The 23,614-nt window shown below is 59.9% G+C and overlaps 2 protein-coding genes across 5 annotated transcripts; both read right to left on the bottom strand.

Annotated features, from left to right (window-relative positions):
* Positions 1-41: 41 nt before the first annotated feature.
* On the bottom strand, positions 42-9,236 carry LOC102047396 (adhesion G protein-coupled receptor E3). 4 transcript variants are annotated; one of them, XM_055699971.1, is made up of 16 exons: positions 9,109-9,236; positions 8,326-8,376; positions 8,030-8,170; positions 7,803-7,876; positions 6,952-7,044; positions 6,259-6,409; positions 5,936-6,052; positions 5,663-5,841; positions 4,915-5,085; positions 4,594-4,788; positions 3,442-3,677; positions 3,213-3,279; positions 2,676-2,767; positions 2,399-2,567; positions 2,221-2,316; positions 42-2,078 (listed from the first exon to the last, which is right to left on the bottom strand). In XM_055699971.1, exons 1-16 carry the CDS (start codon positions 9,203-9,205, stop codon positions 1,869-1,871), a joined length of 2,139 nt encoding a protein of 712 aa, XP_055555946.1. In that variant the 5' UTR covers positions 9,206-9,236; the 3' UTR covers positions 42-1,868. The 4 variants fall into 4 exon arrangements, with proteins under 4 accessions (XP_055555946.1, XP_055555949.1, XP_055555947.1 ...); XM_055699974.1 differs by having other exon boundaries at positions 42-1,652; XM_055699972.1 differs by having other exon boundaries at positions 5,663-5,829.
* Positions 9,237-10,104: 868 nt separating this feature from the next.
* On the bottom strand, positions 10,105-22,866 carry VAV1 (vav guanine nucleotide exchange factor 1). Its single transcript, XM_055699951.1, has 27 exons — positions 21,865-22,866; positions 20,828-20,944; positions 20,685-20,743; positions 20,329-20,394; positions 20,095-20,203; positions 19,920-20,009; positions 19,022-19,090; positions 18,435-18,541; positions 18,048-18,144; positions 17,739-17,834; positions 17,540-17,608; positions 16,902-16,988; positions 16,485-16,570; positions 15,987-16,119; positions 15,599-15,708; positions 15,386-15,487; positions 14,642-14,739; positions 13,504-13,526; positions 13,338-13,383; positions 13,102-13,238; positions 12,617-12,682; positions 12,409-12,440; positions 11,584-11,700; positions 11,396-11,483; positions 11,162-11,276; positions 10,396-10,544; positions 10,105-10,318 (listed from the first exon to the last, which is right to left on the bottom strand). The coding sequence occupies exons 1-27, from the start codon at positions 22,066-22,068 to the stop codon at positions 10,265-10,267; spliced, it is 2,526 nt and encodes an 841-aa protein (XP_055555926.1). The 5' UTR covers positions 22,069-22,866; the 3' UTR covers positions 10,105-10,264.
* Between the last annotated feature and the right edge of the window lie 748 nt (positions 22,867-23,614).

Genomic DNA, 23,614 nt, shown 5'->3' with positions numbered 1-23,614 from the left:
CGTCCCCCCTCCCCCCACCACAGCCACACTGAGGCCTGGGGGACGAGCCACGTGCCTTTAATCAGCTTTTTTCCACCCAAAAAATCCCACTAGAGCCTCAGGACGAAGGAGGCCGGAGAAGGCCCGAAACAGGGCGATCCTGAGGGAAAACAGGTTGGGAAGGGGCCGTTCAGCAGGAAAAGGCTGGAAATGGGGCAGTTGTAGGGGGAAGGAGCTGGAGAAATGGGGCTCAACTGCTGGAAAAATGCAGATGGGTCGTTTTGTGGAAAAATGCTGGAAATTAGTCAAGCGCTGAGGGGGAAAATGCTGAAAATGAGTCGACCCTCAGAGAAAATGCTGGGAATGTGTCATTCTGCAGGAAAACAGTGGAAATGGGTTGGTCGTGGAGGAAAGCAGCTGGAGAAATGGGGCAGAACTGCTGGAAAAATGTGGGAGATGGGTCGTTTTGTGGAAAAAATGCTGGAAATTAGTCAAGCACTGAGGGGGAAAATGCTGAAAATGAGTCAATCCTTGAAGAAAATGCTGGGAATGGGTCGGTCGTGGAGGGAAACACTTGGGAAAATGGGGCACAACTGCTGGAAAAATGCGGGAAATGGGTTGTTTTGTGGAAAAATGCTGGAAATGAGTCAAGTGCTGAGGGGGAAAATGCTGAAAATGAGTCGATCCTCAGGGAAAATGCTGGGAATGAATTGAGTGTTGGAGGGGGGAAATGAGGAAAATGAGTCAATCCTTGGGGAAAATGATGGGAAGGGATAGTTCCATGGATAAAAGCTGGAAGCTAGTTGAGTGTTGGAGGGGAAAATGCTGAAAATGAGTCAATCCTTGGAGAAAATGCTGGGAATTGTGTCATTCTGCAGGAAAATCCTGGAAATGGGGCAATCATGGAGGGAAGCAGCTGGAGAAATGGGGCACAACTGCTGGAAAAATGTGGGAAATGGGTCATTTTGTGGAAAAATGCTGGGAATGGGTCAAGTGCTGAGGGGGAAAATGCTGAAAATGAGTCAGTCCTTGGGGAAACTGCTGGAAACGTGTCATTCTGCAGGAAAATGCTGGAAATGGGTCGCTCCATGAAAAAAGCTGGAAATTAGTTGTGTTGGAGAGGAAAATGCTGAAAATGAGTCGACCCTTGAAGAAAATGCTGGGAAGGGATCATTCAATGGAAAAATACTGGAAATGCGTCATTCTGCAGGAAAATGCTGGAAATAGGGCGGTCATGGAGGGAAGCAGCTGGAGAAGTGGGGCACAACTGCTGAAAAAATGTGGGAAACAGGTCATTCCATGGAAAAATGCTGGAAATGGGTCAAGCATTTTGGGGGTAAATGTTGAAAATGAGTCGATCCTTGGCGAAAATTCTGGAAATGAGTCAAATCTGCAGGAAAAGTACTGGAAATGGGACATTCCATGTAAAAATGATGGAAAACTGGTTTTTCCTTAGAGAAAGTGGTGGAAAAGGGTCAAGCCTGCAGGAAAAATGCTGGAAATCAGTCAAAACCATGGGAAGAACGCTGGAAATAGATTGGTCCATGGAAAAGGGACTCAGTCTTGGTGGAAAGATACTGGAAAATAGTAATTTCTTGGAGAAAATGCTGGCAATGGGTCAAATCTTCATGGAAAATGGTTGTTCATGGGAAAATGCAGGAAATTGTTCAGTCCTGGGTGGAAGCAGATGGATACAAATTGTTTCTAAGGGAAAATGCTGGAAAGCAGTCATTTCTGGGGGGAAAAATCTGGAAAATGGGTCAGATATGTGGGGAAAAAAATGCTGTAAATGCCTTGTTCTGCCAGAAAATGCTGGAAATGGGTGGGACCTGTGGGGAAAATGCTAAACCCAGGTTGTTCTGCAGGGGAAAAAAAATGCTGGAAATGGGTCAGATCAGCAGGATGACTGGGAAAACGGGTTGGAATGACAGGAAATATGCTGGGAATGGGTCAGATGTGCTAGAAAACTGCTGGAAATGGGTTGGATGTGCCGGGAACGGGTCAGTCCTGGAGGCACCCGGTGTCACTTCTGCCACGTGCAGCCCTTGGTGCTGTGGCTGTTCGGCCTCTCCCCTTCCTGGGGGTGAAAAAGGGCCATGCTGGGGTGAAACAAGGACAAAACGGGGCAAGAAATGGGGCAGAGGTCCTGGTGGGACCCTCAAGCAGCCTCCCCCATGCCACCCCTGGCCTCCACCTCCTTTTGGTGGCCACTAGAGGACCCAGATGTTTGGGTGCCCTTACCATGACATAGCTGATCTGCATCTCGGTGGTGGGCATCTCATGGGGGTGCTCTCGTTGCCCCAGCACCCTAAACCAGCGCCGGTACTGCTCCGTCACCTGTGGATGTGACACACCGCTGTTTCCCAATTGTCCCTGTCCCCTCCCACACGTCCCACGCCTGGGTCACCCCCCGTGGTACCTGCCGGTTGAGGACGCAGTGCACAAGGAAGATGAAAGCTCCTTGTAGGCTGTTGACGATGGTGAAGATGAAGGCCACTACTATATTGTCCCCCTGCGCCTGCAGCAAGCCCAGACCCCACGTGCAGCCCAGGATACAGATCTGTGCCAGTGCCTTGAATGTCATCAGCCTGAAGGAATACCCATTTTGCTCTTTTTTTCACCCAAACCCCATCTCATATGCTCTTTCTTCTCCCCCAAAACCACTCAACCCATTCCCCACCGACGCAAAAACCCACCGGGTGCTTTTTAGGGCTGTGACATCAGCATTGAGGGAGGAAAGTTTGTCCCGTAGAATCCAGAGGGTGGTGAGAAAAAATAACAAATTAACCTGGGCAGAAAGTAAAAAAAAAAATAATTAATAAAAATAATTCATTTTGAAAGACAGGGTGCTTGGGGTGGAAATTTGGGGTGGAAAAGGGTCAGTGTTGCAAAACTCTGTGCATGACCTTGACCGAGCGCACACAGCCTGTGGGATGTTTGCTTAATACCAGCCTTAAATATACATGTGAGTTTGCTCTTTTGATGCAGATCCCTAAAATTCCTCAATTTGGGGTCTACGGGGGCAGAACCATGGCCATAATTGTAAATTTGGGGTGGAAAAGAGGGAACAGGTGCCAAAACTCATCATTAACGTGCCGTGGTGCAACCACTGCTGAGTGCACTCGGCCCGTGGGGCGTTTGCTTAATATTGTTATTAAAGGTAAGTTTAAATTTGCTCTTTTTTCCACCCAATATTTCCCCTTTCTGCCTCCTTTCAGCAGCAAGATACCCACCAGGATGATGACACAGACAGGACCGAGGAAACTCCAGATGAAACCTCCCTTCATGCTCAGCCAGCAGCTAAAAAAAAAAGGGGGAAAAAGGAAACGATCACCAAAAGGATTTTGGTGGCATGAAAATACCCGCATCCGGATACAGCGGCGTCTTTTATTTTGGGATGATTTAAGCAAAACGCGTGATCTACTGATGATCCCACCCCGCCTGGGTGCTGATGGGACTCACTAGTGCTCAGTGCCGTAGCCACCAGGATGGACAGCGGCGGAGATGGCTACCACGATGGCCGGCGTGCCGTAGCCTGCAGGGTAGATGTATCTTTTCCTGAAGCGACTGGCGCTGGTGTAGTTGAGGACGGTCAGGTTTCTGATGGTGAGGAAGAGGTGCAAACCCTCCAGGAACATCCAGGCGAAGCAGGCGAGGAAGAGGTAGTGGAGGAAGCCCGCTGTGATGGCGCACGTTAGCTGGATGGGGGACACCGAGGCTGTGGTGGGCTTCCTAGTGTCACCACAGTGTGGCTTGGGGAGGTGGTGGCATCTCTGGCACTTGGGGATGTTCCACATGCCTCCAACATGACCTCAAGGAACCTCAAGGAGGTGGAGATGCTTTGGGCTGGGGGCAGACCGGAGACCTCCAAATGTCCTGTTCAACCTTGGTTATCCTGTAATCCAGGTGCTTTCACTCACCCAGGGAGAGAAGGGACCCAGCACCTCTGAGGAACCTCAACTAGTTGGACTCACTTTGAGTAGAGGTTGCTCTGGAGGCCTCCAACCATCCCGTTCGACCTAACTTATCCTGTAATTCAGGTGCTAACACCCACCCAGCGCAAGAAGGGAACCACACTCCATTCATTGGACCTGCTTTGAGTTGGGCTTGGACCAAACCTTCCAGCCTCAGTTATCCCATAATCCAGGTGCTTGTGTCCACCCAGCAGGAGATGGGACCCCTGGAAGAAGGTCTGCTGGAGCTATTCGAGTAAAGGCTACAGTCAAGAGCCATGACCGTGGAGACCCAGAGGAGCAAAATGAGATGCCAAGGAGCCCCCAGTGGCCCCAAGATGCTTCCTGAGGAGCTTGTGGAGATCCCAAGGAGCTCAAAGAGACCCTGAGGAGCTTGTGGAGACCTCAAGGAGCTCAAAGAGACCCTAAGGAGCCCCTGAAGGCCCCAAGGTGCTCAAGGAGACCCCGAGGAGCTCAAAGAGACCCCAAGGAGCTCAAAGAGACCCTGAGGAGCCCAAAGAGACCCTGAGGAGCCCCTGAAGGCCCCAAGGAGCTCAAGGAGACTCCAAGGAGCTCAAAGAGACCCTGAGGAGCTTGTGGAGACCCCGAGAAGCCCCTGAAGGCCCCAAGGTACCCAAGGAGCCCCCTGAGGAACCCGTACCTGGTTGGTGGTGTGGGGCACGGCCACGAGGAAGAGGAGGTCAGCAGCAAAGAGGCAGATGCTGAGGTGCAGGTGGAGGGTGATGCTGATACTCCAGAGTGAGCGGCACAGGAGGAAGGTGATGATGGCCAGGAAGAGGCAGACCAGTGACACCGACATCCCCACGTAGGTCACCACCAACAGCGCGTAGCTCTCCTGCAGGTGGCGTCATGCGTGTGACATCACGTGTGTCCCATCCGGCGTGTGGCCACACGCGGATGGTTGGGAGGGAAGAAAACCCCCAGAAAACCGGGTGGTTTTGGGGTGCAATCAGGATCTCACCGTAACGGGGTGGATGGCCATGAGGATGGCGAAGGTGGAGAAGTGGGTGCAGGCACAGACGGAGCGGAGGTTGTCACCCCCGATGCGGGTGCAACCTGAAGGTGTCCAGTGGTTCTCGGTGCCCAACTTCTGCCAAGACATGCAGTGCGGCTCCTCGCCCGCCTGCGGTGCCTGATGGGGATGTGCTTGAACGTGACTTTGCACCATGATGGGGATACACCGAGCCCAGATTTGCACAATATCTGGATTTGCATCATGACGGGGATGCACGAGACCAGATTTGCACAAGATCTGGATTTGCACCACGATGGGGATGCACAGAGCCCAGATTTGCACAAGAACTGGATTTGTACCATGATGGGGATGCACCAACTCCAGATTTGCACCAGGATGGGGACTCACCAAGTCTGGATTTACACTGGATCCAGATTTGTACCAAGATAGGGATGCACCAGACCAAATTTGCACCAGAACGGGGATGCACGAACCCCAGATTTGCACAGGACACAAATTTGCACCAGAATGGTGATACACTGACCCCAGATTTGCACCAGGATGGGGATTCACCCCCAGACCCACAACCACCATGCTCCAGATTTGCCCTGTGGTGACACCCATTGCCAACCCCACCATAATCTGGTCCAACGCACTTGCTGCAACAAACCCTGTGGTGCTTCCTCGTGCAAATCCCCACCCCGCGAGCCGCCCAGCAGCCCCCCCAGCCCCAGCACAGCCCCCCAGCCCCCACCGTGTGGTGCTGCAGGGTGATGTTGAAGGCGACTTCGAAGGTGATGTTAGGTGTCCCCATGGTGCCACCGACCACGCGGGAGTTGAGCCTCCCCTGGCGCAGCTCTGTGGTGCCACCCAGCAACTTCTCCACCTCCTTGTAGACAATAAAGGCCACCGCGTGCTTGCCTGCCCAGAGAACTGGGTCAAAATCCACCCCAAAATTAGCAAATTTTGGGGTTTGGGGTTTTTTTTTGATGGAACTTTTCTTGCAGCAGCAGCGTGGTGGCCATACCTGCCTGGGCATCACTCACCACCTCCTGGCAACTGATGGTCAGGCTCTCCTCGCTTACCACCAGCATCAGCGTGGTCTGGGGGCAGCCGTCACTGTGTACCACCTCCACCGCGGCCTCTGATTTGGGGTGAAAAAAGGCCTTTTTAGGATCTTTTGCCTGCCCTGGGTACCACTGTGCTCTGGCAGAGCCCTGGGGAAGGGATGCAGCGCTGTCAGCCTGATGGTCCTTTGAGGGCTGCGATGCTTTTGGGGGTGTTGCCATGCTTGCAGGGTGCTGGGAGGATTGAGGGGGCCCTTGGGGGCACCCATGGGTGCTGACGTACCCATGGTGGAGGTGTTGAAGCGTTGGGGGCCGGAGCCAGGGCGCTGGAGGGCTGCCTGCAGCACGAGGGCTTCGGTGCTCTGCAGCAGCAGCTCGGTGGTGGTGGAACGGAGATCCTTGAGGGCCTCTGCCTGCAGCTGGTTCAGCGTGTTCTGGGGAGGGGGGGGGGCAAAGCGGGGCACACGTGTGTGGTGGGGCACACGCGTGTGGGAGGGTTGTTCGAGGATGCACATGAGTTGAGGTGCATGCATGCACAGGGGTGCGTGCGTGCAGGGGATGCACATACATGTAGGGGATGCACATGCATGTAGGGGATGTGCACACAGCTGCAGGGGATGCACATGCATGTAGGGGATGTGCGTGTGTGCAGGGGATCCACATGCATGCAAGGGATGCACATGCATGTAGGGGGTGCACACACTTGCAGGGGATGCACATGCGTGCAGGGGATCCACATGTGTGCAGGAGATCCACATGCATGTAGGGGATGCACATGCGTGCAGGGCATGCGCACGCGTATAGGCTGCACATACATCAGGGCTGCCGCGGGGTTGCACATGGGAATACATACATGTACAGGGGGTGGACGCAGGATGCGCACGTGCAGGGGAAGCCCACGCGTGGGCGATGCACGTGGGGTTGCACATGGTGCGTGCAGGGGCGCAGGTGGGGTTGCACACGCGTGTGCGCTCACCTGCAGCTTGGCTGCCGTGGGCTGGGTGCAGGCGGCGTCCAGGAGCTGCTGGGTGGCCAGCAGGCGGGCGCAGGTGGTGGCCCCCGCCGGGCTCTATGGGGTGGGGGTGGGGTGGCCACTGGCTGCCTGCCCTTCTCTCCCGGGGGCCAGCCCACCCTCCCTCTGCCCACCCCTCTGTCCCTCCCCAGCTCCCCCTGCCCCTCCCTCCCTCCCCCTCTGCCCCTCCACATCTCCCTCCATCCCTTCCCACCTCCCTCCATCCATCTCTCCCTCCTCCTCCATCCCTCCACACCTCCCCATATCCCCCTCCATCCCTCCCCATCCCCGTCTGTCCCTCCCCATCCCTCCTCCATCCCTCCACATCTCCCTCCATCCCTTCCCACCTCCCTCCATCCATCTCTCCCTCCTCCTCCATCCCTCCACACCTCCCCATATCCCCCTCCATCCCTCCCCATCCCCGTCTGTCCCTCCCCATCCCTCCTCCATCCCTCCACATCTCCCTCCATCCCTTCCCATCTCCCTCCCCCTCTGCCCCTTCCCATCTCCCTCCATCCCTTCCCATCTCCCTCCATCCCTCCCCGTCTCCCCATATCACCTTCCAGCCCTCCCCACCTCCCTCTCTCCCTCCCTCTCTCCCTCCCCATCCCCCTCTGTCCCTCCCCATCTCCCCCTGCCCCTCCATCCCTCCACATCTCCCCCTCCATCCCTCCACATCTCCCTCTCTGTCCCTCCCTCCCTCTGTCCCTCCCCATCCCTCTTCCTCCCTCCCCATCTCCCTCTGCCCATCCCTCCCTCCCCCCCACCTTTGCCCCATCCCCCACCTTGCTCCCCGCCCCTCCCAACCCCCCCACCTTGGGGTCTCCGCATGCCCTTCTGGCCTCCTCCAGGATGGGAAATTTACAGGACCCTACTTTGGGGTCAAGCACTGCGGATTTGGGTCAGGGGTGGGGGTGGGGGGTGCCCCATCCTGCCCTGACTGTGTGGCTCTGGGGGGGCTCAGCACCCCCAGAATGGGGGGGGGGGGGTAAAGGGGGTAAAGGGTTATGAGGGGATAAAAGTGGGGTGTTTGCCCCCTTACCCTGGCAGGAGATGATGGAGTTCTGGGCGATGGGGGCCGTGCCGGGGGGGCACCCACAGGCCCAGGCTTTCCCCTCCAGACTCTCCACCCACTGATGCAGGCAGCAGCTGCTGGTGGAGCAGAAGTGGGGACCACAGGACACTGGGGGGGGGGACAAGGAGGGGGACATGGCGTGGGGACATGACCCAGATTGGAGTCTGAACCCCTGATCCCCTGTGACCGCCCCCCCCCTGCTCCCCACCCTTCACAGCCCCTTACAGCACCCCCAAACCCCCATCAGACCCCCCCCAACTCACGTCTCTGGTCACCCTCAGTGGCAGGGAGGTGGCTCAGGAGGTGGCACAGCACTGTGGGGGACACAGGGGGACATCAGCACCCTGGGACTACGCCCTTCCAGAAGTGACCTCCCCAGGATCAAACACACCACCACCCCCTCCGCCTAGGGCTCAAACCCCACTTTGGGGGTCAAACCCCATTATCAGTGCCCAACCCGCCCCCCCTTTGGGGGCTCAAACCTTAATTTTGGGGGCTCATCCTTCCCCCATCAGGGTTCAAGACACCCCCCCCTCCCCTTTTGGGATTAAATATCCCCTTTTGGGGCTCCCTGCCCCCATCAGGGCTCAAAAATCTCCTTTGGGGGGGTCAAATCTCTGCTTTTGGGGCCAAACCCCTGCTTTTGGGGTCCATCCTACCCATATGAGAGCTCAGAACCCCCTTTTGGGGGCTCATCCCCCCCCACCCCCAAAGCTCAAACCCTTCTTCTTGAGGCTCAACCCTCCCCCCCCCCAGGGCTCAAACTCTTTTTTTAGGGGCTCAGCATCCCCCCCCCCCCAGGCTCAAACCCATCATTTAGGGGCTCAGCCCCCCATTTCAGGGCTTGACACCCCCTCCTCACTCCAAAACCACCATTTTGGGGTGATTTCGAGCCCTTTTGGGGTGATTTTGAGCCATTTTGGGCTGTTGGCACTGCAGCCCTTACAACCCCAACCTACTTCCGTTCCTGCCTCAGTTTCCCTTTTCCCATTTCCCTCTGTTTCACCCCAAAATACCCTCTGGGGGGGGGAGGGAGCACAACTTACCCCAGAGGCACGCGGTGGGGGGGAGGTATCCCATGACAGGACACAGGACAGGGGACGCAGTGGCCCCAGGGTGCCGGTGACAGAGGGGAAGTGGCATCGGACAGCCCTGAAACCACCGAACGGCCCCAAAAAACCGCTTCCCCCCTCCCCCCCCATTGCTCCCTCCCCACCCCCCTCCCCAGCGTGGGCTGAGGCCTGAGGTTGCTCACTACACGTAACAGCGGCGATGGGGCTCCCCCATCCGGGCACCTGGGTCCACCCTTGACCATGGTGACTCCATGACCTTGTCTCCATCTGGGTCCCTTCCTAGTGAAGGTGACCCTGTGACCTTTTCCGTGTCCCCTGCCCATGTGCCATGGTCCCTTAGAGATGTTGACCCCATGGTGGCATCTCCACCTGGACAGCTGGGTGCATTCCTAGTGAAGGTGACACCATGACCTTGTCCATCTCCCCTCTCTGGCTATCTGAGTCTTGGAGACATGGACCCCATGGTGTCACACCTGCCCAGATGTATGGGTCCCCTTCCTGGAGACGTGGACCCTGTGGTGTCACCCCTGCCCAGACCTTCCTGGAGACATTGACCCACGGTGTCAACCCTGCCCAGATGTATGGGTCCCTTCCTGGACATGTGGGTCTCTTCCTGGAGATGTGGACCCCGTGGTGTCACCCCTGCCCAGACCTTCCTGGAGACATTGACCCATGGTGTCAACCCTGCCCAGACATATGGGTCCCTTCCTGGATATATGGGTCCCCTTCCTGGAGACGTGGACCCCATGGTGTCACTCCTGCCCAGATGTATGGGTCCCTTCCTGGAGACATTGACCTGGTGGTGTCATCGCTGCCTGGACGCCTGGGTCCATTCCCAGAGAAACCAGCTGCACAACCTTGACCTCATTGCCCGCCTGGATACCCGTGTCCCTTCCTGGCAAAAACAACCCCGTGGCCTCACCCCCCACCCACGCCTGGGTCCCTTCCCGCAGAATCCAACCCTGCAGCTCATCCTTCTCCTCTTTTATTGTCCCCTCCTAGGCAGGAAGAGACTTAAATTAATATGGGGGTGTTGGGAAGGGTGGGGAGGGATGCGGTTGCCTCTGGGGTGGGGGGACACGGGTGGTGGGACACAAGGTAGTGGATGGGATGGGGTGGGGGTCCATGGTCAGCAATATTCTGAGTAATCTTCCTCCACGTAGTTTGCGGGGAACCATCCAACCTGAGGGAAGATGGAGATGCTGGGAGAAGGCATGAGGAGCTTTTTGGGGGGACACTGCGGTGGGGAAGGGGCCATACCCGCCCATAGATTTCTCCTTTCCACCAGCCTGGGTGGCCTTTCTTGCTGAGGACACGGATGATGTCACCTTCCCGCAGCGTCAGCTCCGTCCGGTCCCGGGCGCAGAAGTCATAGCGGGCTTTGGCTGAACCAAAGCTGCGTACGGCTCCTGGGGAGGGGACAACATGGACAAGGGTCACTCCCCGTGTCCAAGTCCCCTCCATCTGGTCCTCGTGGCCATTTGACTGTCCCAGGGTCCTTGCCTCAACCCATCCCTTGGCCATCTCCACTGACGGGTCCCCAAACCCAGTTGTCCCCCTTGGACCCATCCCAGCTTGTCCCTCCTGGCCATTCATTCCCCCTTGACTCATCCCATCAGCGATCTCTCATCCCACCTCTTGGCTGTTACCAACAACTTGACTCCATGGGACTCATCCCATCACCGATCTCTCATCCCACCTCTTGGCCATCGGCAATGACTCGACCCCATGACTCATCCCATCACTGATCTCTCATTTCACCTCTTGGCCATCACCAAAGACTTGACCCCATGACTCAACCAGCCCCCTCATCCTTGTCCCTTCAGCTTATCCCACTCAACCTGTCCCATGGTTGCTCCTCTCCCTTGGCCTCAACCATTCCCTTGACTCATCCCTTGGCCATTGTCCTTGTCCCATCCCTATGACTCAACTGTCCCCTTCAGCCTGTCCTGTCGACGATGACCGAAAGAGGAGGACCTCACCATGTCCATCCCCCCCCACCTCCATCCCATCTCCCAGGTCCTACCGGGTGGCCGGGGACTGGCCCGGCTCTCTGGCTCCTTGAAGGGCACCACCAGTGCCGTGTCAAGGGCTTTGAAGCAATCCTTGAGCGAGCTACGCTGGTAGAACTCCACCAGCTCCTGTGGATGACATGGTCAAGCCCTGAGGTCACCACCAGCCCTCAACTCCAATGTGGGGAGGACCCAAAAATGGGGATCGGGGATGGGGGGAGGGCAGAGAAGGGGGTTCCAATGCTCACCACCAGCCCCTTGAACGCCTTCTTCTCGGTGACACGGTAGAGCCCCTCTGCCGTCATCACCTTGATGTGCTTCACCTCCCCGTGGTACCTGGTCATGGGGACATGGTGGGTCCCCTTGGGTTCAGCCAAGGAACGGTGCCCCCCCACCTTGTCCCCTCCCCCACCCTGAAGGTGTCTCTGGTCCCTACTTGATGCTGATGGCAAACTCGCCGGCGTCCTTCACCCGTTGTCGCACCAAGAAGGCGCCGTCAGAGCGGAGCATTAGGAGCTGCTCGGCTTCCCCCCGCTCCATGGGACCAGCGTACCTGGGGATGGTGGGATGGGGGTCCTGAGCCATCCCCTGCCCCTCCCCGGGGTAATCGAGAGGATTTGGGGAGGGGGGGGGGAGGCGAGGGCTATGGGTCAACCCAGGGAAGGATTTGGGGTGATCACAGCAGGGCTTGGAAGAAGATTTTGGGGGCCCTGATGCCAAGGGGGTGACCTTGAGGAAGGATTTGGAGGGGGGCAGGAAGGATGGGGAGCTCCGGGAAGGATCTGGGGTGATCCCAGGAGGGATGGGGGACCCTGAGGAAGGATTTGGGGGTCCCTGGGGAAGGATTTGAGGAGAGTCTCGAGAAGGATAAAGGGTTTGGGAAGGATTTGGGGGGACCCTGGAGGCTACGGGCTGCCTCTGGAGAAGGATTTGGAGTGACCCAGGAGGGATGAGGGACCACAGGAGGGATTTGGGGGCCCTGTGAACTATGGGGTGACTGCAGGAAGGATGAAGGACCCCCAGGAAGGGACCTGGGAGGTCCTGGAAGATTCATCGTAAAGTGACCACAGGAAGGATGGGATGAGGCTGAGGGGAGATATGGGGTGACCCCAGGAAGGTTGTGGACCCCAGGGAATGATTCAGGAAGTCCTGGGGGCTCCAGGGTGACCCTGGGGGAGGACTGGGGAGATCCTCAGGGGCTATGGGAGCCCAGAGGAGGATTTGGGGTGTCCTAGGGACAACAGGGGGGCTCAACACCGACCAGGGGTAGACTGAGAGATCCGGCAGCGGCACCTGGGGGAGAGAAGCAGAGTTGGGGATCAAGGAGGGGACAGCAGGTGACTCCTCTGAGCCCCCTCCCCCCCATATCCCACAGACACCCCCGCAAATCCCAGGGGACTCCAAACATCTTGGGGACATCAGGGTGGGTGTGGGGGCTCCTGGTGGTGCTTTGGGGTCCCCATACTCACGCAGATGAAAGGTCTCACAGCTGCACAAGGGAACCAGCCCAGGTCACCGTTGGCCACGTTCCTGCCCTGGGGATGAAGGGTCATGGGGCCAGGGGGGCCACGGGGGTCCCCATGCTCCTCAGGAGGCTGGAAGGACCGCAGGGGTCCAGCCTGACCACGGGGGTCCAGTCCCATCATGGGGGTCTGGCTCATCTCCATTGTGGGGTTTTAGGATGGCTATGGGGGTCCAGCCCCATGGTGGGGGTCCAACCCAACCATGGCTCCCCAACTCATCGTGGTCTAGCCCATCATGGCCGCTGTGGTCTGAGCCCACCATGGGGGTCCAGCATGGACCTGGAGGTCTGTCCCAGCCCATTGTGAGGGTCTATTCCAGCATGACCATAATGGTCTGCCCCCTATGGTGAGGTCCATCCCAATGTGGCCATGGTGGTCTGCCCCCATAGCAGTGTCCCATCCCAGCATGACCACGAGGATCCCATCCCCACCTGCCACCAGAGCTGCTCAGCCTCGGCCACGGTGACCTCCACAACGTCCCCGGGGCTGAGGCGTAGGGCAGGGCCCAGGGACCCCGGTGGTGGTGGGACGCCGCTGTAGGGTTGGTTGGCCTCCATCTTGGGCAACCCTGGGAGGAGAACACGTGATGGGTGGGGGGGGGTGTCTCCACCCAGCCATCTGGGGCACGGGCACCCTCCTCCAACGTGTGGGTCCACGTTGTCCTCACCCAGGTCTCCCCGCTTCTTCTCAGGGCTCGGCCGCTGCGACTTGTTCTGGGGAGCAACGAGACCCCCCGTTAGTCCTGGGCGGGTGGGAAGGGGCACGACCCCCCCGGGGCCTCCCCACGCCCAGTTTTGGGGCATTTCGGCCCATTTTCCACATTCTGGTGTTACCTTCCTCGTGCCAGAGCCTGAATCTGTGGGGTGAAAGAGGAAACGCTTATTACTGGGGGGTATTTAACCCCTGCCCTAATTAATACTGATTAGGTGCTAATTAGGCTCCTGTGGGGTTGGGTGGACATCGTTAGGGCATCCCATAATGCCCAACTCCACCTGGGCTTGGGCCATCCCTGAAAGCCCTGTTCCACCCAGGCCAGCCCTATCCCACAATGCCCTGCATCGCGTCAGCCATCCTGTATCCCACAATGCCCTGCATCGCGTCAGCCGTCTTGCATCCCACAATGCCCTGCATCGCATCAGCCATCCTGTATCCCACAATGCCCTGCATCGCGTCAGCCGTCTTGCATCCCACAATGCCCTGCATCGCGTCAGCCATCCTGTATCCCACAATGCCCTGCATCGCGTCAGCCATCCTGTATCCCACAATGCCCTGCATCGTGTCAGCCATCCTGTATCCCACAATGCCCTGCATCGCGTCAGCCATCCTGTATCCCACAATGCCCTGCATCGTGTCAGCCATCCTGTATCCCACAATGCCCTGCATCGCGTCAGCCATCTTGCATCCCACAATGCCCTGCATCGCGTCAGCCATCCTGTATCCCACAATGCCCTGCATCGCGTCAGCCGTCTTGCATCCCACAATGCCCTGCATCGCATCAGCCATCCTGTATCCCACAATGCCCTGCATCGCGTCAGCCGTCTTGCATCCCACAATGCCCTGCATCGCGTCAGCCATCCTGTATCCCACAATGCCCTGCATCGCGTCAGCCATCCTGTATCCCACAATGCCCTGCATCGTGTCAGCCATCCTGTATCCCACAATGCCCTGCATCGCGTCAGCCATCCTGTATCCCACAATGCCCTGCATCGTGTCAGCCATCCTGTATCCCACAATGCCCTGCATCGCGTCAGCCATCCTGTATCCCACAATGCCCTGCATCGTGTCAGCCATCTTGCATCCCACAATGCCCTGCATCGCGACAGCCATCCTGTATCCCACAATGCCCTGCATCGCATCAGCCATCCTGTATCCCACAATGCCCTGCATCATGTCAGCCGTCTTGTATCCCAAAATGCTCCACTCCCCATCCCATGATGCCCCACTCCCCCACTATCCCATGATGCCTCTCACCAGCGCCGCCCCTGCCGCAGGTCCCCAGTCGCCCCAGACACTCCTTGTGCGCGGGAGCCCGGCACCGGCTGCAGCGGTACCCCTGGTAGAACGTGCCCCTGGGGGAACACCAGGACACAGGGGGACATGGGGTCACCGTCAGCACGAGGGGACACCTGTGGGCCCCCTGCACCCACCTACCTTGGCCCACCCGGGGCTGACCCAGTCCTAGACCCCCTGTGGGCCTTGGGCCAATCCAGTCCTTGGCCCACCAGGTTCTTGGCCCATGTTGGCCTTGGCCCCACCAGGGTCAACCCACCTTGGGTTTAGCCCCCTCAAGGATTGACCCAAATTGACCTTGGCCCACCCCAGGGCTCAACTCCCCCAGGCCTTGACCCACCCAACTCTTAACCCATCTGGTCCTCTACCCAAGACTTGACCCACCTTGGCCTCGAGGCCACTCAGGGCTTGACCCACCAGCTTTTTGACCCACCCAGGCCTCCACCCACCCAAGACTTGACCCATGTTGGCCTTGGATCACCCAGGACTCAACCCGCCCAATCCTTCACCATCTCAGACCTTCAGCCACCCAAGATTTGAACCACCTTGGCCCCAACTCACCTTGACCCACCAAGATCTTACCCCACCTCCAAACACCTACCTGGGGCCTCCCCTTCTCCCAGAGCCCCAAAACCCCACCTCCCATGTTGCTCTGTCCCCCATTGTCTCACTAGGAGAGTGGGGGACATGATTTTGGAGCCCTACCTCAGCAACATCTGGCAGGCCCTGCAGGACGTGGTGTCCTCAAAGGAGAACATCTGGAAGTCATGCCCGTCAGCCAGGGCATGCTCAGGGAAGATGTTGGAGCTGGCAAGAGGTGGGGAGACCTGGGTCTGGTGGAGGCAGTTTTCCCCCCACCCAGGGCCACCCGGCCCCCAGTGGGGCAGGTCCCCCACCCCTGGGTGCAGGGACACCTACAGGGCCATCTCGAACTGCTCCAACCACTTCTTCTTCAGCTCACAGGTCTTGAAGAAGAGCTCGTAGCCCTGCAGCCCGGCTGTGTCGATGAGCAGGAAGGTGTGGGTCCACTGTGGGCATGGGCAGGGCTCAGCAGTGCCCCAACACCTGGGGCCACTGCCACCCAGATGTCTGGGGCCACCAAGGACCTCCTTCCTGGGGCCACCAGGCTCCAGTATGTCCCACCAAGGACCTGGACACTTGGGTCCACCAGGCCTCAATAGGTCCACCAAGGACCTGGACATGGGTCCACCAGGCCTCAGTAGATCCACCAAGACCTGGACACTTGATCCCACCAGGCTTGGATGCTTGGGACCACAGGGACCTGGACACCTGGGTCCCAGGGTACCTTCTTGCTGTCACGGGGGCTGAGGCCACTGTCCCTCAGTTGGTAGCTCTGAAGGTCCACGACGTCTTTGGCCTCGTAGGAGTCCCCACGGCGCTTGCAGATGATCAAGGCCTTGTCCAGGAGGAAGCCGTACCTGGGGACAATGATGAAGGTGACATGGGGTTCCCAAGGCCACCATGTGTTCCTGTGGTGATCCCATGTCCCCATGAGTGTCCCCATGGTGTCTTTGTGGTGTCCCCAGGTTCCTGTGGGGTTCCCATGTCCCCGTGAGTGTTTCCATGGTGTCCCCAGGTTCCTGTGGTGTCCCCATGTCCCAGTTGGTGTCCCCATGTGTGTCCCCATGGTGTCCTTGTGGTGTCCCCAGGTTCCTGTGGGGTTCCCATGTTCCCATGGTGTCCTTGTGGTGTCCCCAGGTTCCTGTGGTGTTCCCAAGTCCCAGTGGGTGTTCCCATGTGTGTCCCCATGTGTGTCCCTGTTGTGCCCCTCGCCTTGTCCCACCTGTCCACCTTGGAGCGCCGCTCGGTGCTGGAGACCTTCAGCTCTCCATCGATTTTGGGGCGTCCGAACTGCGCCAGGGACTGTGGCTGTGCCGGACATCAGCAGGGACACGGGGGACACAGGGGGGACATTGAGGGCAAGGACACAGGGGGGACACGAGGAAACTGAGGGCGTATGGGGGGGCCATGGAGGATATGGGGATTTGGGGGGACATGGGGTGGTCCCAGGGAGGCTGGAGGGGTTTGGGGGGGGCAGAGGGACCCCACCATGTCATGGAAGCAGAGCTGGACACTGGGGAGGATTGGGGAGGGTCTGGGGGTGCAGGGGGAGCTGGGACAGTTTGGGGGTGCCACAGGATGGTTGGGGGGGGGCTGTCCCAGGAGAGGGTGGGGAGGGGGTCGTGGGGGGGGCCCCCACCATGTTGTGCAGGCAGAGCTGGACACTCGTGAGCTGCTTCAGGGTCTCGTTGTCCCGTTTGACCTCATTCACGCACTGCGCCAGGTCCTGGGGGGGCCCCAGTCAGACACCCCCAACCCCCACGGTACCCCGGGGATCCCCTCATACCCTCCAGCCCCCCTGATCCTCAAATACCCCTCCAACCCCAGGGACCCCCTCAGGACCCCCCAGATCCCCCCCTCCGGCTCCCACATTTCCCCCAGCACCCCCAGACCTCCCAGGGCCCCCCAAGAATCACTCAGGACCCCCTAGAACCCACTGGGAGCCCCTCAGGACTCCCCAGGGACCCCCGTGACCCCTTTTAACCCCTCAGGACCTACCCCAAGACCCCCAGGGGTCCCTCAGGAACCCCACAGGCACCCCAGGAACCCCCCAAGACCCCCCTGAATCTCTCCCCTCCCCAGAACCCCTAAGTTCCCTCAGGATCCCACCAAAAGCCCTCCTAGAACCCCTCCAAGACATTCCATGAGCCCCTTAGGAGCCCCCAAGACCCCCCCAGAATTTCCCAAGACCCCCTCGGATCCTCCCTAGGCCCTCCAGGCCCCCCTAACTCTTCCAAGGACCCCCAGGACCCGCCCCAGCACCCCCCCAGGACCTACCCTCATGGCATCCAGGGCCACCCGCAGCCTCTCCCTCTCAGCTGGCTCTGGGGTCAGCTTCACCAGCTCCTGGGGGGTCAAGGTTGGTCCCCCCAGCAGGGACCCATGTGTCTGGGACCCCCATGTGTACCCCCTTGATGGGACCCAAACTTCCCCCCCCCCCCCCATCCCCCCACCTCAGGGACCCTGGTGAGCAAACCTGGAGCAGGAGATGGTACTTAAGCACCCGCTGCATCGGCACCATCAGAAGGTCCCGAAGGGAGAAGCGCCCATTGTTGGCTCGTTGGGAGCACTCCTGGGGGTCACAGGGGGTCGTGGGGGTCACGGGGGGTCATGGGGGGCCATGGAGATTGGGAGGGTCATGGGGACATGGAGGAACACAGGGTCATGAGGGATGGGAGGACACAGGGGGTCCTGGGGAGGAGGGTGTCTGGGAGGGTTCCAGGGGGACTAAGGGGGTCCCAGTGATCCTGGGGGGTGTCAGGGGGTCCCAGGCACCCGAGCCCACCTGCAGCTTCATGCGGAGGTCGGTGTTGGTCGCCAGCTGGTCCAGGCGCCGGGCGGCTGCTTCCACCTGGCTGCAGTAGCGGCCGTAGAGCAGGAACCTGCAGGGATGGAGAGGACCTGAGTGCACCCAAAGCCACCCAAAGCCACCCAAAGCCACCCAAAACCACCCAAAGCCACCCAAAGCCACCCAAAAGGCAGCTGTAATCCGACCCAAACTGGGCCAAAGTCAGAGCTGGTGCTGGACTCAGGATCGGGCCCAGAATGGGTCCAAAACGGACCTGAAGTTGGACCCCCAATGCCCCCCCAACCCCTCCAGGACACCCCCCATTGCCCCCCAGGACCCCCAATGCCCCCCCCATTTCCCCCAGGGTCCCCCAATGGCCCTCACCTCTCTTTGTATGCGAGGAAGAGGGGGGGCAGACCCTGCCCCCCCCCAGCCCCCCCCAGTGCCCCCCGCAGCTCCCCCAGGAAGAGCCGGTGCAGCTGCAGCAGCTCCTGTGTGGCAAGGGGGGGGGTGGTGTCACCCACTGAAAGAGGGGATCCCCCCCTCTGGGACCCCCTACTGGGGTTACTGGTGGTTACTGGGAGCACTGGGAGGGATTACTGGGTATTTCTGGGAGCAGTGGGGGGGGTCGCTGGGGGTTACTTTGGGTAGTGGAGGGGTTACTGGGAGCAATGAGAGGGGTTGTGGGGAGCACTGGGAGCCCTGAGGGGTTACTGGGAGGAGTGGGACAGTTTAATGGGCATTGCTGGGGGCACTAGAAGAGGTGACTGGGAGTAGTAGGAGGGGTTACTGGGAGCACTGAGCGGGGCTATTGGGAGCCCTGGGGGCTACTGGAGTAGTGGGAGGGGGCATTACTGGGAGCAGTAGTAGGGGTTATAGGGGGATGCTTCAGTTACTGGGAGCACTGGGATGGGTTACTGGGAGTACTGGGATGGGTTACTGGGAGCACTGGGATGGGTTACTGGGGTCACCTCAACGTTGATGAAGATGCTCTCGAGGTCTTGGGGCTGCAGGAAGTGCCGCAGCGGCCGCAGGAAGTGCTGTGGGCACTGGGGTTACTGGGAGCACTGGGAGGTGGCTCCGAGTCCACTGGGGGAACCTCCCTGGTGCCCCACGTCCCTTCCTCATGTCCCCAATGTCCCCCGCATCGCCATCTCCACCTGTGTCACCAGTGTCCCCAAATCCCCCACATCTCCCATGTCCCAGTGTCCCCCCATGTCCCCCATGTCCCCCTGTCCCCCATGTCCCCAATATTCCATGTGTCCCCCCACCCTCAATGTCCCCTTATTTCCCCCCATGTCCCCTCACATCCGCCATATTCCCCTACGTCACCAATGTCCCCCATGTCCCCCATGTCCCCCCATGTCCCCTGCATCCCCTGTATTGTCCCATGTCCCTGGTGTCCCCCCGTGTCCCCCCACATGCCCCGGTGTTCCTCACATCCCCAGTGTCCCCCCATGTCCCCAATGTCCCCCATGACCCCTGTCCCCTTATGTCCCCAATATTCCACATGTCCCCCCCTGGCCCCAATGTCCCCCCTTATTTCCCCCATGTCCCCCCACGTCCCCTCACATCCGCCATATTCCCCTATGTCCCCCATGTCCCCCGTGTCCCCCATGTCGCCCATGTCACCCATGTCCCCTGAATCCCCCATATTGTCCCACACCCTCAGTGTCCCCTCCATGTCCCCTGCATCCTCCGTATTGTCCCATGTCCCCCCCACATCCCCAGTGTCCCCCCCATGTCCCCAATGCCCCCCATGTCCCCTGCATCCCTCATATTGTCCCACATCCCCAGTGTCCCCCCATGTCCCCCCACATGCCCCGGTGTCCCCCACATCCCCAGTGTCCCCCCACGTCCCCATCCCACCTGGCAGATGGACTCGAGGGTCTCGGTGTACTTCTCCTCCGTCTGCCTCAGCTCCTGGATGCAGCAGAGCCTCCTGTCCACCTCCACCTTCTGCGGAGACAGTGACACCCAGGGGTCCCAGGGGGGTCCCAGGCATCTTGGGGGGGGGTCCCAGGGGGACAGGGGGGACACCCACCATAGCCGGGTGGGGCTCCACCCGCATCAGGTCCTCGTAGATGTCATCGCCATCATCCCCTTCGGCTTCGACACAGTCGTAAAGGTCATCGTCCTCCTCTGCTGTGTCACTGTGTGGGGACAGCTCAGTCCCCCCCTAATGCCCCCTACCCTTCCAGTACCCCCACCATCCCCCCAGTGCCCCCCCTAACCCCCCCCAGTACCTCCCTAACACCCCCCAATCTGCCCCACTCACTCGATGAGGTCAGAGAGGCCGCTGTAAATGTCATCGTCCCCAACGCAGTCCTCAGTAGGGAAGGGCCTGGGGGGTGACACACAGCCCAGAGACCTGGGTCCCTTGGGGACCGGACACCTGGGTCCCTCAGGGACTGGACACGGGGGTCCCTTGGGGAGGGGGTCCTGGACTCCTGGGTCCCTTGGGGACCGGACACAGGGGTCTCTCAGGGAGGGGGACTAGGACACCTGGGTCCCTTGGGGACCAGACACCAGTGTCCCTTGAGGAGGGGGTCCCGGACACCTGGGGTCCTTAGGGACTGGACACGGGGGTCCCTTGGGGAGGGGGACCAGGACCCCTTGGTCCTCTACACTCACGTGAAGCCTTTGCTCTGGGCGATGGGGGTCCAGGAGAGCGTTGAGAGGGTGTCGATGACCTGGGGACAGAGAGGGGACAATGGGGAGGGAGGGGTGACAGCGGGACACCCAGGTCCCCCCTGGGGTCTGACCTCGGGTCCCACCTTGCCGAAATCTTGGACGTCGAAGAGGTCGAAGGCGCCGAAGAGCCGGTGCTTTGGGAGCCCGAACTTGTCGGCGCAGGCGGTCAGGAAGGTGCGGATGTTCCTCAGGCACAGGAACTGTGGTGGCATCGTGTCACTGTCACCAGCACCAGCACCGTGCCACCCCACCAGCACCCCCCCCATTGTCAGTGCTATCGCCACTGTCGCCCCTATCATCACTGTCACCATCACTGTTACCACCACTGTCATCCCCAGCAGCACCATCAACCCCCATCATCTTCCCCCATTCGTCACCATCATCGTCACCACTGTTGACATTGCCACCACCATCATCTCTGTCACCAGTGCTGTCATTGTCACTGTCACCCCATCATCCACATCACCAACATTCACTGTCACACCCATTGGCACCATCGCCACCATGACTGTCACCATCACCACTGTTGGCACTGTCACTGTCATCCTCCTTGGCACCAGCACCACAATCATCATGTGATTGTCACTGTCACCAACACCACCATTGTCACTGTCATCCTCGCTGTCACCACTACCATCATCAGCACCATCATTGTGGCCATGGTCATTGTCACCCCCATCATCGTCACTGTCACCCCCAACATCATGCTCATTGACACTGTTATGGTCACCCCCATCATCACCAACATCATCGTCATCACCACCACCACCATTGCTGTCACCCCCATCATCGTCACTGTCACCAACATCCCCATTATCCCCATCCTCACCATCCGTCATTGTCACCATCAACGTCACCACCAACCCTCTTGTCACCATCATCGTCATCCCCACTGGCACCAGCATCACCACCATCATCACCAGCCGCGCTGTCACCATCACCACCATCGTCCCCACCACTGTTGCCACCACCCCATGGCCATCACCGTCATTCACACCACCCCTCTCACTGTCATTGTCACTGTGATGGAACCAGCACCCCCGTACCCCTTCTTGGGGCAATCCCCCCTCCAGTTACCCCCATCCCCACCCCCCTGGTGGGTGTTTGCCCCCCGTCGCACCTGTGACATCTGGGGCCGGGGACAGATGTCACGGGGGGGCACGGCGCGGGGCAGGAGGGCGTTGAGGAGGTGGCAGAGCAGCACCCCGTCCCGCAGCGCCTGCGCCAGGTCCCACACCTGCCCCCCGGGGCTGCTGGCCCGGTGCCCCGCGGGGAGCACCCGTGCCGCCACCAGCCAGCGGGCACACTGCCGCCACGCCTCCATGGTGCGGGGGGCACGGCGGCACGGGGGTCCTGCTGGGACCTCCTGGTGGGGTGGGCTCTAGGGGGGAGTCAGGGGAGGTGGGTCCTGGGGGGACCGCGTCTGGGGAGCAGCCAGGGGAGGTGGTCCTGGGGGGGATAGTGTCAGGGGGGAGCAGCTGTTGAGGTCCTGAGGAGCAACCAGCGCTGGGGAGGAGCTAGTGGAGATGAGGTTCTGGTGGGGCCACGCCTGGAGATGAGGTTCAGGTGGAGATGAGGTTCAGGTGGAGATGAGGTTCGGGTGGGACTGCTCCCGGGGAGGAGCTGGTGGAGTTGAGGTTCTGGTGGAGATGAGGTTCTGGTGAGATCACTCCTGGGGAGGAGCTGGTGGAGATGAGGTTCTGGTGGGACCACTCCCGGGGGGAAGCTGGTGGAGATGAGGTTCTGGTGGAGATGATGTCCTGGTGGGACCACTCCTGGAGAGAAGCAGCAGCAGCAGATGAGATCTTGCAGTGCAACCACTTCTGTGGAGGAGCTGATGGAGGTGAGGTCCTGGTGGGATGTCTTCTGCAGAACAGACAATGGAGATGGGTCTTGGTGGGACCACTGCTGTGGATGAGGAGCAGAAGATGAGGTCCTGCAGTGCAACCACCTCTGGTGAGGTTCTGACAGAGGTCAGGCCTTGATGGGAACACGCCTGGTAAGGAGCTGATGGAGATGAAGCCTTGGTGGGATGACTTCAGGTTAAGGATCTGATGGAGAAGAGTCTTTGACTGCTTCTGTGGAGGCTCCTACAGCAAGGGCAGGGGGGGTGGGTCCAGACCCCCAGGAACCACAATGGTTGAGGAGGAGTCGGTGGCGATGGGGCCTGGTGGCGCTGGCCTCCTTTCTGGCGCACCTGGAGTGCCGATGGGCTCCTTCCTCCGGCGCACCCACCCCTGGGGAGGGTCTGGTGGCCTCGGGGCCCCCCGGTGTGGGCAGCAGTGGCGGCGGGGCCCAGCCGGGCCTGGGGGTTCGTGGGGGTGCCGGAAGCCACGGGTGTCGCGCCTGCGCCCTGGGGTGCCGCGGGGAGTACCGGGAGCGTCAGCGCAGCACCCGGATGCCGGGGTCCTTCCCACCCCGGCGCCTGCGGCCGCCGAGGAACTGCCACCCCCGGGGGGGCCCTGCGGTCGTGGTCTGTGGTGGGGGTGGGAATGGGGGGCCCATGGGGGGACCCCGGCGTGTGGGAACCATGGCGGGACCAGGTGTTTGGGGTCTGCGCCCACAACGAGGGTCCTGGGGGAGACTGGGGTCTGCATCCACACCGAGGGTCTCATGGGGGGACCTAGGTGTCCAGGGTCTGCACCCCCACCGAGGGTCTCATGGTGGGACTGGGGTCTGCACCCACACCGAGAGTCCCGTGGGGGGGCCAGGTGTCCAGCCATGGTCACCCATCCCCTGAGGGACCTACAGTGTCCAGGTCCTGCCAAGGGTCCATGGGGGGTCTGAGGTGTCACAGTCGGGGGGGGGGGGACGACCCCCAGGCACCTGGGTCCTGCCCACCCCTACCCCACAACCCAGGAGGATGATGG

Source organism: Falco cherrug (assembly GCF_023634085.1).
Source record: "Falco cherrug isolate bFalChe1 chromosome 11 unlocalized genomic scaffold, bFalChe1.pri SUPER_11_unloc_3, whole genome shotgun sequence".
NCBI classification, from domain to species: domain Eukaryota; kingdom Metazoa; phylum Chordata; class Aves; order Falconiformes; family Falconidae; genus Falco; species Falco cherrug.
The sequence above is the reverse complement of the archived record's forward strand: the minus strand, read 5'-3'. Positions and strand labels throughout refer to the sequence as shown.